General features: G+C 39.9%; 1 protein-coding gene across 6 annotated transcripts in view; it reads right to left on the bottom strand.

The window, feature by feature from the left end:
- The window catches only part of ldah (lipid droplet associated hydrolase), a 326,412-nt gene that overhangs the window by 301,412 nt on the left and 10,977 nt on the right, over positions 1–14,023 (bottom strand). For 3 of the 6 annotated variants that reach the window (XM_072251329.1, XM_072251330.1, XM_072251331.1), the window contains exon 2: positions 4,122–4,287. In XM_072251329.1, the coding sequence (XP_072107430.1) occupies positions 4,122–4,257 (136 nt within the window). In that variant the 5' untranslated portion in view covers positions 4,258–4,287. Of the gene's footprint in view, positions 1–4,121; positions 4,288–5,030; positions 5,053–11,746; positions 11,771–14,023 lie in introns of those variants that run through there. The other 3 variants (XM_072251333.1, XM_072251334.1, XM_072251335.1) reach the window with 3 other exon arrangements.

Raw genomic sequence — 14,023 nt, 5'->3', positions numbered from 1 at the left:
ATTCAGTGGAGCAGCAAATTAACTGAATTAATGGAACATATAGAGCCAATGTACTTGATTGGCATCCTTCCTAAAACATCTCTCATTGTCACAGAACCTTTTGACCATAAATTGAACTGTACTCTGGCAGGTCCTACAGACTTTACCAGCATATACATTTATATTTCAATCCCAGTCTGAAGGTGAAAATTCAATTTATTAAAGCAAGTCCCCGTCAAGCACTTTTCTATGTCTTCACAAATGGAAGTTATGCAATTATGTTTTTAAATACAAGGACAATTCCAGCATTATCATGTTTTAAAGGAATTTTGTATCCCACAGGACAAAGTTTAGTTAAAATTAAAGTTGTAGAAATGCCAGTATTTTAGTTCATATCTTCATCCAAGTGGAACTACAAAGCTGCATAGTTTTGGCCATCATTATGATTCAAAATGACTCCCAGTGAAGTAATACATCATAGCTAGCCCAAACAAAAGTGAGATTGAAAAATGTGTTACTGGAAAACATTTAAAAAATCACAGCCAAAGTTAAATTTCTTACAGCTCTAGTTAAAATCAGATCATGAATGTTGTAAATTACATTCATGAACTGAATTATGGCAGATGAACAGTGATTTCTCATCTTCTGTACCTCTACACAAAATGTAAAACATATATTTGATGCTCATTTCAACTTTCCAGAAGCTGTATGAAATTCTTGTATTGGTTACAAAATTATGAAGTTACACAATTGGCAAATAGGTTGTCATAAGAATGAGCTGAATGCATTTTCTAATTAGTTGTAATAATCATTGCTCATTTTAGACTAAACTGCACTTTGGATCCCAAACTCAACATTTTGAAAATAAAACTCTGCTTCGTACTTCTACAGTATATGCTATCAACAAAGAACTGCTTACATTCTGGAAGTTATTACTAAATAAAAATCACTTAATTACCACAATTGCAACTGTTTCCATTATTTTCCAAAAAAATTAATCGTATAATCATTGAACAACTGGGAGTTTAGATGGAGTTATACAGAGGTCCATTGTAATGCTTACAGTTAAGAATAAATCATTTGAGATATTAACACTTTAAAGTGTAATGTGGGGTGTGCTAGAATATTAGGTTAAAGCCAATGCTTGACCTTCAAAACAGGCAAGCTTTCTGCTATTCCATCATTTTTCTGGATTCAGTTTCCAACTCATATTAAAAACATTTAATTTTCTTTTTAACCCATTACAATAATCTAAGAACAATTGACAGCACTCTGGAGTTTTTGGTCTGATTGATCTTCTCTTGTGGACAGGCACATTATTCGTGAGGGAAGCAGCTTATGTCTCAGAGGGAACTTAATGACTCAAGCTCTTTAAACCATTTGGGTTAAGAACTTCTCCAAGATTGAGCTTTTGAAGACACATAGTTCCCTTTCAGCTGACTGGACTGTTACATTTGGATGGAATTTCTGGAACAGAGCCCAGGAATTCAGCTGCATGTTCAGTAAATATCATGCCCAGCATCCACAATCTAGCCACAGTATGCTCATTCCATTCTCAAAAAGTCAAAGCATGGCTTGATCCAATCCCAAACTACAGGGCAGCATCAGTTCCAGAATAGACAACAACCATTCCAGACTTATGAGAATCTATATGAATATATAAAAATGAACAAGTGTTCTCCTGGAATTTGTGTAATTAAAGTACCAAGAAATTTATCATCAAAGTACATACATGTCACCGTATACAATACTTAGATTCATTTTTTCTGCAGGCATGCACAGTATATCCAAGGAACACAATAGAATCAATGAACGACCACATTAAAGACAAACTAATATGCAAAAGACAACAAACTGTGAAAATACAAAAAAAAAGAATTAATGTCCGGAGCATGAGGTGAACAGCCTTGAAAGTGAGTCCATAGGTTGTGAGAGCAGTTCAGTGATGGTGTGAGTGAAGTTATCTCCTCTGGTTCAAGAGCCTGATGGCTGTGGGATAATAACAGTTCCTGAACCTGGTGTTGTGGGTCCTGAGGCTCCTGCACCTTCTTCCTGGTGAGAGCAGTAAGAAGACAGCATGGACTGGATGGTGGAGGTCCTTGATGATGGATGCTGCTTTCCTGCACAGCACTTTATGTAGATGTACTCAATGGAGGGGAGGGCTTCACCCATGAAGGACTGCACCATATCCACTACGTTTTGGAGGATTTTTCCATTCAATTGCATTGGTGTTTCCATACCAGGCCATGATACAACCAGTCAATATATTCTCCAGCACACATCTATAGAGGTTTGTCAAAGTTTTAGATGTCATGCCAAATCTTCGCAAACTCCTCAGGAAGTAGAGAGGCTACTGTGCTTTCTTTGCAATGGCACTTTCATGCTATGCCCGGGATAGATCCCGTGAAATGATAACACAAAGGAATTTAAAGTTGCTGACCCTCTCCACCTCTGATCTTCTGATGAGGAGTGGTTCATGGGCCTCTTGTTTCCTTTTTCTGAAGCCATTAAACAGCTCCTTGGTCTTGCTGACATTCAGAGAAAGGGTGGTGTTGTGGTACCCCTCAGCCAGACTTTTAAATCGCCCTCCTATATGGTGATTCATCACCACCTTTGATTTCGCCAACGACAGTAATATTTTCAGCAAATTTAAGTATGGCATTGGAGCTGAACTTAGCCTCACACTCGTAATATAAAATGCGAAGAGCAGGGGGCTAAGCGCACAGACTGGTGGTGCACCTCTGCTGACGGAGATTGTGGAGATGTTATTGCCGAGCTGAACTGGGTCTGGGTAAGAAAATTGAGGATCCAATTGCACAAGGAAGTATTAAGGCTTGAGAGGCACTTCATTTGAACCAAGTGATAACTAGTGAATGTCAGATAACTCATTAGTACTATCTGCATGGCAAATGTAATAAGGTGGCCCTTTACCAACACATCTATAGTAGTCTCACACACAAAATATTACAGGAACTCAGTACATGGTTTCAGCAAGTTGAGCTTACTAGAACAAGAATAAGTGTGAATTATAGTTGTTAATTTTCTAGATTTATAGAATTATAATTGTTAATTTTCTAGATTTATGAAAGGATGTGGAGTTCAGCAATTGCAGATTTTCAGCTAATCAAACTGAAAACCACAACAGCCATGTCAGGTAATGTATTATTTGGAATTTATGATACATCTGGTGTAACAAGGCTCTGCCTGTGTTTATGTTTCAAATGAGCTCCTCTAACATTTGTCTTACATTGCCAAAATGTAATTTTTCTTTCACATTCATATCAAGCTTAAAGTAATCTATAACCTTTGCCTCATTTACCCCCTGTAAAAGCAAATTCCACACTTTCAACACATAAATGGGGAGGAACCGGCTCCAGAATTCTCTTCTGGATTTGATGGTGACAGTAATACATTTATGACTACAAGTTTTGAACCTGCTCATGTGAAGTATCCGGCTCAAATTGACCAAATTTGAAGACTTACTGGAGTTCATCTCTCAGCCTTTTTCCCTCCAGAATAAAGAAGCCTAGACTTTTTTATAAACACAATGTTATCTTTGAATTAATTTTTTTTTTGCATTTCACATATGTCTGTAAATTCATGAAACCAGCAACCAAAGAGAGCAACACCGTGGCCATTACTAACTTTCCACATTGACAATTTTCACTGGATTAGGAATATGCAAAACAATTTCAATTCAAATAGATATAAATTAGCTAAAATGAGTGAAATGCAAGACACTAAGAATCAAATTAAATACAAACTTGATAACTACTGTCCAGGAAAATGGGTAATGAATGCAACATATCCATTTTAATTACTAAACCACAAAGAAACTAAATTCTGTTGTCAGGTATTCTCATTTCTGAAGTACTTCACTTCTGAATTATCTGTGTCACCAGAACTAAGCACACATTTATATGGAACAGAAATTTCCTTACTTATGTTGTCCATTCTACATCTTTCATACCATTAAGTTACAGCTGTATTATCTGGAAATAATTAAACTTATGTCTAATCTGAAAAGCACCTTTGCAAAACATCTGGACCTATTGCTTCTATTTTGTTCGGGCATATTCAGCATTTGAAAACTGCCTTGATTTTTTTTTGTTTTTAAAATCCCTATACATTAGATTCCTTACCTGGAATAATCAGGAACAACACCTTGGAGGACGTATTTGATTCATCCTTTGGCCAACAATCAACGGATCCCAGTTTTAGTAGCTGAGTTGCAGCCCCACTGCAATAGAAGAATTCTTCCTGGGGTTCTTCCTCCATGGTGGAAGCAGAGTAAAGCAAAATTTACACCTATCACAAAAGTATGCAATCAGTATCTATGCTTGGAAAAGCTGTGCTGAATAGTTAACTTTTGTTAAAGGTTTTCAAGTCACATCTGATAATCCGCAGTCTACAGGTAGCACATATCAAAAGTGCATGAAGTTCAAAGAAAGCAGACATTCTTCCAATCATCCAGTAGAACTACAATGCAACTCTAAATTGGAAAGCAAACTTAGATTCGAAGCTTAAAGCTGCCCAAATTGCACAGCTGTGTGAAGATTGCTACCACAATAGGGGAAGTGTAAGCCAACTGAAGAATTTAAAAAACGATAATAACTACAGCAACATTGATTTTATTTTACTGGCAATAAAGCAACAAGAACAACAAAGCAAGGTAAATATTAGAGCTCTTTCCTCAAGGGATCCTACAATAACTCTGAATGCCAAAGCATACGATGTTAATAATTCAGAGGTCAAGTTTGTTGATCAACTCGTTACCACACATTTATAATTTTTAAGAAATACACAATCAAACAATCTGAAAAATATCGCCCCTCTCCTTTAGGTCACGTAGTAACAAAGCAATTCAGATTTCCTTCATGGTTACACAAATATTTTTTTGATTACTGTCAGTCTTTCCACGACCACATTATGGAAAAAACTTTGAAGCCCAAAAATGATCAGAAAAGCATGCATCTGTAATATATTGGAATGCTCAAGTTAGTGACAGTAAATTGAAACAACATATTACTAGTAATATTAATGCCCACTACCTTTATTTTCACCAGAGGCAGTGCTGAAGGCTGGCTCTTAAGTGCATAGTTGAAAGACATACCAGGCTAAGTTTTCCTTTGGAATTTCAGAGCATCTAACTGGAAATCAAAGAAAAATGGAGAAGAAATGCTACCATTGAACCCTAATCTGAAAATTGCTGGCAGTCTTTTGCCATCTGTGATAAATTATAATAAATGATTGCATTTTTCCCATTGCACTCTACGAAAAAAAAGACAATAAGATGGTACAGTTTGAACCAAGCACTCTCTCAATAAGCATCAATGCTGAGCAGACCAAAGCAATAATACTTAGCTCATTTCATCCTCAACTGTTTCTCTAGCATTAAGTTAATCTCTAATTCCAGTAAATGCCTCAGGCTGAATTGAACTGCCATTTTACGTTAATATAATTTGACTCTCTTGAATGGTATCACCTCTTACAAAGTGAAATCGAGCGCAATAGGTGACAACAGGGCTCCACTTCCAGATGAGATTGCCTTCTGTGCTTGCTTTGACTGTCAACACATGCAGTAACCATCACAAACTCCCATAGCCCCAGATGGCCCTGTGGTTTCAGTCCCCGATACCAAAGTGAGAACATCCTTCAGAAGGGTGAACCCACGGTAAGCATTCAGCCTAAATGGGGTACCTGGCCGAGTACTAAAGACCTGTGCAGATCAACTGTCTGGAGAGTTCACTGAGATCATTAACCTCTTGCTACGACAGTCTGAGTTACACACTTGCTTCAAGCAGCTTCAATTATACTATTGAAGAATGTGTCTCAAAGACTATCGTCCAGTAGCACGTACATCCACAGTGATGAAGTGCTTTGAGAGGTTGGTGATGAAACATATCAACTACTGCCTGAGAGGCAACTTGGATTTGCTCAAATTTGCCTACCAGCACCACAGGTCCATACCAGATGCTATTTCACTGAGAAGAAATGGCAGAGCACACTCAGTAGGTCAAATGGCCTAAGTTTGCTCCTACATCTCATGGACTAATGTTCTCTTCAACTCTAAAAAACTTGTACAACAAAGATGCATTCATCAGGATGCTCTTTATTGACTACAGCTCAGTATTCAATCTTATCATTCCCTCAAAACTACACAATATGCTTCAAGACATAGCCCTCAATACCTTCTTCTGCAAGTGGATCCTTGACTTCTTCACTTGCAGACCCCAGTCAGTTGGATTGACAACAGCATCTCCTCCATAATCTCCTTCAACACAGGCGTACACAAGGCTGTGTACTTAGTCCCCTGCTCTACTTGCTTTACACTTATGACTGTGTGGCGAAGCACAAGTCCAATGTCACATTTAAATTTGCTGACGACACCACTGTCCTTGCCAAATCAAAAGGTAGTGGTGAATCAGTATACAAGAGGGAGATTGAAAATCTGGCTGAGTGGTGCCACAAAACAACCAATCTCTTACTCAGTGTCAGCAAGACCAAGGAACTGATTATGGACTTCAGGAGGAGGAAACCAGAGGTCCAAGAGCCATTCCTCATTGGAGGATCAGAGGTGGACAGGGTCAAAAAATTGAAATTCACGGTATTAACATTTCAGTGGACTTCTCCTGGAATTATGAAGAAAGCACAACATCGCTTCTACTTCCTCAGAAGTTTGCAAAGATTCAGCATGACAGCTAAAACTGTGACAAACTTCTATAGATGTATGGTAGAGAGTATACTGACTGGCTGCATCAGAGCCTGTTACGGAAACACCAATGCCCTTCCACAGAAAATCGTACAAAAATTAGTGGATACATCCCAATCTATCACCAGCAAAGCTCTCCCTACCATTGGGCACATCTACACAGAGCATAGTCACAGGAAAGCAACATCTATCATCAGTGATCCCTACCAGCCAGGCCATGCTCTTTTCTCACTGCTGCCATCAGCAAAAAGTACCATCACGACTCACAGCACCAAGTTCAGGAACAGTTATTACTCCTCAACCATCAGGCTCCTGAACTGGGGGACAACTTCACTTGCCTCCTCACTGAACTGTCTACAATCTATGAACTCATTTGCTTATTTATTATTAGTATCTCTTTTTTTCTTTTGTATTTGCACGGTGTGTTGTCGTTTGTACACTGCGTGTCTATCCTGCTGGGTGCACTTTTTCATTGATTCCATTACAATTATTTAATTTATTGAGTATGCCAGCAAGAAAATAAATCTCAGTGTTGTTTACAGTGTACTTTGATAAGTTTACTTTGAACGTTAACTTTGTCCTCACACCTCTCCATTATACACACTGTATGATAAAACTCTGTAGCACTGACCACTTAGTATACATCTCAATTCAATGCCAAAAATAACTCTTGTTTCAATCTACTCATAACTTCAGATTTGATGGTTCTAACTCCCCTGACCAACTCTGACATCTTTTATCTCTAGAAACTTGAGGGTGTCCAAATGCACATATTACCGTGCACATCCAGCTTCCTGTGTTCACCAGCATATATTAACCCCAGATCTCAAAAGTCTTTCGATTTAAAATTCACATTCTGCTGTTCAAACCCTGATATAGTTTGCTCTTCATCATCTCTAACTACCCAGTCTAAAACTCATCATTTCTCCAATAATAACTTATAAACATTTATCTACCCTTACTGACAACACTTTCAGTCACTCACTCTCATACCTTATGACTCGAATCAAAATATTTCCTCCACCCAAACTTTTATGGCCGCACATTTTAATTCCACATCCCATTCCCATTCTGATATGTCTATCCACCGCCTCCTCTACTGTAAAGTTGAAGCCACACTCACATTGGAGGAACAACACCTTATATTCCGTCTGGGTAGCCTCCAACCTGATGGCATGAACATCGACTTCTCTAACTTCCGCTAATGCCCCACCTCCCCCTCGTACCCCATCCGTTATTTATTTATTTATATACACACGTTCTTTTTCTCTCTCTCCTTTTTCTCCCTCTGTCCCTCTGACTTGCCCATCCCTTGCCCATCCTCTGGGCTACCCCCCCCCTTTCTTTCTCCCTGGGCCTCCTGTCCCATGATCCTCTCATATCCCTTTTGCCAATCACTTGTCCAGCTCTTGGCTCCATCCCTCCCCCTCCTGTCTTCTCCTATCATTTTGGATCTCCCCCTCCCCCTCCCACTTTCAAATCTTTACTAGCTCTTCCTTCAGTTGGTCCTGACGAAGGGTCTCGGCCCGAAACATCGACTGTACCTCTTCCTAGGGATGCTGCCTGGCCTGCTGCGTTCACCAGCAACTTTGGTGTGTGTGGCTTGAATTTCCAGCATCTGCAGATTTCCTCGTGTTTGCATTTTACCATTCCCTCTTGATGTTTTCTCCTTTCACTCCACGTCAACATTCAGCTGATTACCCATCCACGAAGCACTCAGAGGTATTTTCTAGGTTAAAGGTACTATAAAGATGTACAATTGCTGATAATGGGGTAATGATGCTGTCAAATACCATGAATAATCTACGACTACCATTGTGCCCATTCTAACTTTCCTCTCAGGTCTTGAGCACCAAATGAGCTCCCCTGTGATAAGTCTTAAGGAAGTCATCAGAAGGACCATCTAAGCAACAGTAAGCCAAACAAGCAAGGTGGGGACATAATGAAAACATGCTTTCTCATCCATGTAGTGTTAAAGTGACTCTTCCAGTCTGCTCACAATGGGTACAGCTCCCCCCCCACCCCCGACTATCTGGTGTAATTTATTTTCTGTATGCTGTCTGGAACTACGTGCCTGTAATGATGCAGCAAGCAAGCTTTTCATTGGACTAATGCATACAACAATAAAATCGACTTCTTTTTATGTTAGTACAACCTAAACTAACTTTCCAAACGATTAAAAACGCAAACACAAGGAAATCTTCAGATGCTGGAATTTCAAGCAACACACATAAAAGTTGCTGGTGAACACAGCAGGCCAGGCAGCATCTCTAGGAAGGGGTATAGTCGACGTTTCGGGCCGAGACCCTTCGTCAGGACTAACAGCTGACAAAGGGTCTCGGCCCAAAACGTCGACTGTACCTCTTCCTAGAGATGCCGCCTGGCCTGCTGTGTTCACCAGCAACTTTTATGTGTGCTGTTTCCAAACAATTACTTCTATTTGGAAATAAAGTAAGTTCTGGTCCTGACATGGAATTCCTTTTTAAATTTCCTTCCATATGAAGATCAATGCGTTTTGTTTACATTTTTCTTTGCTTTTGCTTGAGCATTTTTAAACATGCTAGTGCCAAATACCATTTATTGAAACATATCTGACAAACAAAATCATAAGTTCTTAACTTTGGGTAACTTATTTAGGGATATTTACTATGATAACCACCAATTGTATATCTTTTGCTGTTGGCGGTTGGTTGATGAATTGCAGCGATGGAATAATATGATATTTGATAATGGCTATTTCCTCCTTCAAGGAGAAAAATACAGAAATTATTTCCACATCGAATCTAAATCAGTCTAATACGTGTTTGCAATCAAATACCTTATCATCTGCATCTTCTGATCCCTCTCCATCTGTTCAGATACCAATATAGATCAAAAATAGAAATATATATCAACATCCTTTGAAGGATACTTTGGTAATGCTTGCCCACAGCTAATAAAATGCAAGGTGGTGTTCAATGTAGCAAAGACAGTTGCAATTGGGAAAGCTGTTAATCTTATGGTTTTATTCTAAATGTGGCTGCCTGTCAGCTTGGTTGCCCAGAAGACACACATGATTATCTTTTGTACTGAACAGTGTGAATGATACTTGCAGCTTAAACATCCTCACTGTTGAAGTGATTGGTTCTATTCCAAATTTCTATTACCCCTCAACTGAAAAATCTTTAAATGAGTGTCTTCCTGCTGTGAAGAAGCAGCAGAAGGCTTAGATACTGATTACCTGAATGGAAAAAGCTCCAATAAGTTTTGAAAGGAGGAGCAGTTTAGGAGGATTAACGGCACCCAACAGCGTCTCCTTTGCTTGCATCTTCAGAAACAGCTCTATTTCCAACTTTAATATCTCTAATTTTCTCTTTCAGGGTTCTTTTGAAGACCCTGACCTGGAGTTACACACTGACTACGGTTCTTTGCAGGAATGGGACCCGCTCTTGGGGTTTCACGACTGGTTGTTATTTGGCACGCCAAGGGCTTGGCCTAGGAGCTCAGCTCAACTTCTGAGGTCCGAGATCTCATGGCTCTGGAGATGGGCAGATCGAAGGTCGGTGTCCAGGCAGATCGGAGTATCATGGGAGATGGAAGATCTAAGGCTGGGTGCCCAGAGACCCGGGATCTTTGAGCACAGAGCTCAGAAAAAGCGACTCAATGGACTTTTAACATCGTAAACCAGCGAGTTGTTTGTTATGTCTCCCCTCCCACTGTGAAACGGAGGCACCTCTTTCTCCCTTATTAGGGAGAGAGAGAGCCTGTGGTACATCAAATACCGGCTGAACAAGTAGTCTTTGGAGTACTGCAAGTCTGTGTCTTTGCTGTTGCTTTGCTCACGCTTGAGTGCTCGGTGGTGGGTGCCGATGTATTTTTTTTGCTGGTGGGGTGGGGGGAAGGGAGATTGTTGCTTGCTGCTGCTTATGCGAGGGAGGGAAGGGAGCTGGGGAGGATCTTTGGGGTCTAACATTTAACTGTCATTCATTCTTTGGGGGCACTCCTCTGTTTTCGTGGACGGTAGCAAATAAAAAGCATTTTAGGATGTATATTGTATACATTTCTCTGACATTAAATGTACCTTCCCCCATACCTGGTTTCACACATCACCTGTCAGCCTGTACTCCTTTCCCTCCTCTGCTTCATATTCTAGCTTCTTTCCACCTTCTTTCTTGTCCTCAGCCCAAAATTTCAACTATTTATTCTTCTCTACAGATGCTAACTACTGACCCAAATTCCTCCACCATTTTGTTTTGGCACTTTCATCAATTTCTCAGCATGATCCACCCAGGTAGTCAACAAAGACTTTTCTTGGCATGGAGTATCAGCAGATCATGCAGTCCATGAGCTGATCAAAACTGTTGCTCCCCTACTAAAGTAAAAAAGCCTAGCCACTGGCATCTACAAAAGAACAGTGCACCACAGGGAAGAGTTTTGGCATCCTTTTAATCATCTCCACAATTGATCAGCTAATCCACCTGAATGCAAAAAAAAAGGGAGTATTGTTTGCACAAAGAAGCTGTATAGTTAGTTCTACCAGCTGCTTCCCTGTTGAATACTTTTTATCTGTTTAGAATGGATGTTATTCAGGCCTGCTGCTTTTCCAGCCTTTATGTGCCTGATGGCCTATTTTCATTCAGTAAGCTGTAACTTTGTCACCACAACTGCACTTTCCTTGATGCACTTGTCAGCTTCAATCACAACACCAACCTGGCAAACGCAGTTTAACGAGAGGGCTTTGCTAGTGACAGCTTTACCTGTCAAGGTAATCAAATGCTTTCCACTAATCGACTACAACCATGAGATAGGCCAGACTCCACTATTTTGCTCATCAGAGTGTAAATAAAGAGCTAAATATTATTTGGAATATTTGCCATTGGCCTCAGGTGCAAACATAGTTTACCTGTAAGTAACTCTCATTCACAGCCACATAGAGAAAATGAGAAGGACAGCAAGTGCTCTAGCAACAAAAGAACTCTGTATGAGGACCACTCCAAGTGGCAGAATGCCCAGACTAGAAATGCATGTTAAAACTTGACCTCAGGTACTGTCTTCAGGAAATTTGTACATTCTTACCATGACGACATGGGCTTTGCTCAGGCGCTCCCAAATCCCAACGATACCCTGTAAGATTGATAAACTCTGTAAGTTCTCCCTAATCCAGGTGAACAGCGGGAGAATCACAGGGGAGTTGGTGGGCATGGGAGACAGAATAGATGCAGGTAGTTAAGTGGGAAACAGGACTGATATGAGAGCTCTGAAAGTTGGCGCAAATTCAATTGGCTGAATGGCTCACTCTACAGTAAGGTAAATATAGAAATGTTCCACCCATCTCAATGGATTCAATGGTGAATGGATTATTGACATATATCACACTTCTTTAAACTACCCACTTGCACATCCACACAGGAATGGCACCAGTTGGAAAGCCATTGTCAGCCAAACAAGCAGGAAAGAGTGGACTGAGATAAGGAATTTGCAACTCTGATACCTTGGTCATAAAGACCTTGGCATAAGGGTGATACAGCAACTGCCTAAGGGAGAAAAAAGTGATGACCTATAAGACCTTCAACCCTGGCAGATTAAAAGCTGATACAATTATATAGGGATACAATTCCAGACCAGGGACCTTTAACTGAAGTGACAGACAAATAATTCAACACCCTTTGGTCTTCCCACCACTCAAAAGCATGCCCTGCATATGAGTTTAATGTTTTGTTTATCCCTACATTTAAATTTCAGTATATGTTAAAATGTTAGTGAAACATCTGTGAACGAATGGATACCAGCAAAAATGAAGAAATTAGCATACCTGCAGGTGTAACTTTCCAAAGATGATCCTACAGGAAATTCTGCGCACGTGTCAACAATCTGATTGTGTGGCAATTTTTTTTATAAAGAGGTTAAGGAAGTGCCTTTATCATCCTTGAGGAGTGTGTGGGAAGGTGGGGGGGGGGGGGAAGAATAGTACTGATAATATTACCGCCAGCAAACTTCTTTGAGGAATTATCCAGCCCAACCATATGAGGGAGCCAAATTAACAAACCAAAAACAGATGTTGACCCAGACTAGTTTGATGATCTTGTCATTTCAACCACATGTCAGTTTGGTTCCTCTACTCAGGCTCAGTAATTTCACCCAGAAAGTTCCACAGTAACAATGGCGCACAAAATTTTAAAAGTTATCAAAGAAAAAATACGATACTGATAAATCTACATTCTCTAGTTTTGATTTTACAAATGAGAGTTTAAATGATAGAATTTACTCTTGATTTTTAAAAAATTTATTATATATTTTGTGGATGCCTCATTTGACAAAATATTTTCCTTTGGACAACTGTACAAAGATTTACAGCATGCTAGGTTTATAACTAAACAGAATATACTGCATATAAAGTGCCATGATCTTGTACAGATAATAATGTCTGTCATTAGCACATAAAATGTTAACTTAATTTGAAAACTAATTTAACCAATTTACTGTAATTTTAACTGTGCTTAACATTTAAAAAAATTCTTTCAAAGCAAGCTAAACACAAGGCTTGTTTAGACAATAGACAATAGGTGCAAGAGTAGGCCATTCGGCCCTTCAAGCCAGCACCACCATTCACTGTGATCATGGCTGATCATCCACAATCAGTATCCAGTTCCTGCCTTATCTCCATAACCTTTGATTCCGCTATCTTTAAGAGCTCTATCCATCTCTTTCTCGAAAGCATCCAGAGACTTGGCCTCCGCAGCCTTCTGGGGCAGAACATTCCATATATCCACCACTCTCTGGGTGAAATAGTTTTTCCTCAACTCTGTTCTAAATGGCCTACGCCTTATTCTTAAACTGTGGCCTTTGGTTCTGGACTCACCCATCAGCAGGAACATGCTTCCTGCCTCCAGCGTGTCCAATCCCTTAATAATCTTATACGTTTCAATAAGATCCCCTCTCAGCCTTCTAAATTCCAGAGTATACAAGCCCAGCCGCTCCAATCTTTCAACATATGACAGTCCCGCCATCCCGGGAATTAACCTTGTGAACCTATGCTGCACTCCCTCGATAGCAAGAATGTTCTTCCTCAAATTTGGAGACAAAAACTGCACACAGTACTCCAGGTGCGGTCTCACCAGGGCCCCGTACAGCTGCAGAAGGACCTCTTTGCTCTTATACTCAATTCCCCTTGTTATGAAGGCCAGCATGCCATTAGCTTTCTTCACTGCCTGCTGTACTTGCATGCTTGCTTTCAGTGACTGATGTACAAGAACACCTAGATCTCGTTGTACTTCCCCTTTTCCTAACTTGACTCCATTTAAATAATAATCTGCCTTCCTGTTCTTACCACCAAAGTGGATAATTTAGTGGCAA

This window comes from Mobula birostris, chromosome 2 (assembly GCF_030028105.1).
Source record: "Mobula birostris isolate sMobBir1 chromosome 2, sMobBir1.hap1, whole genome shotgun sequence".
Taxonomy (NCBI): domain Eukaryota; kingdom Metazoa; phylum Chordata; class Chondrichthyes; order Myliobatiformes; family Myliobatidae; genus Mobula; species Mobula birostris.
Note: the sequence above shows the minus strand (reverse complement) of the source record. Positions and strands in the feature narration are given on the sequence as shown.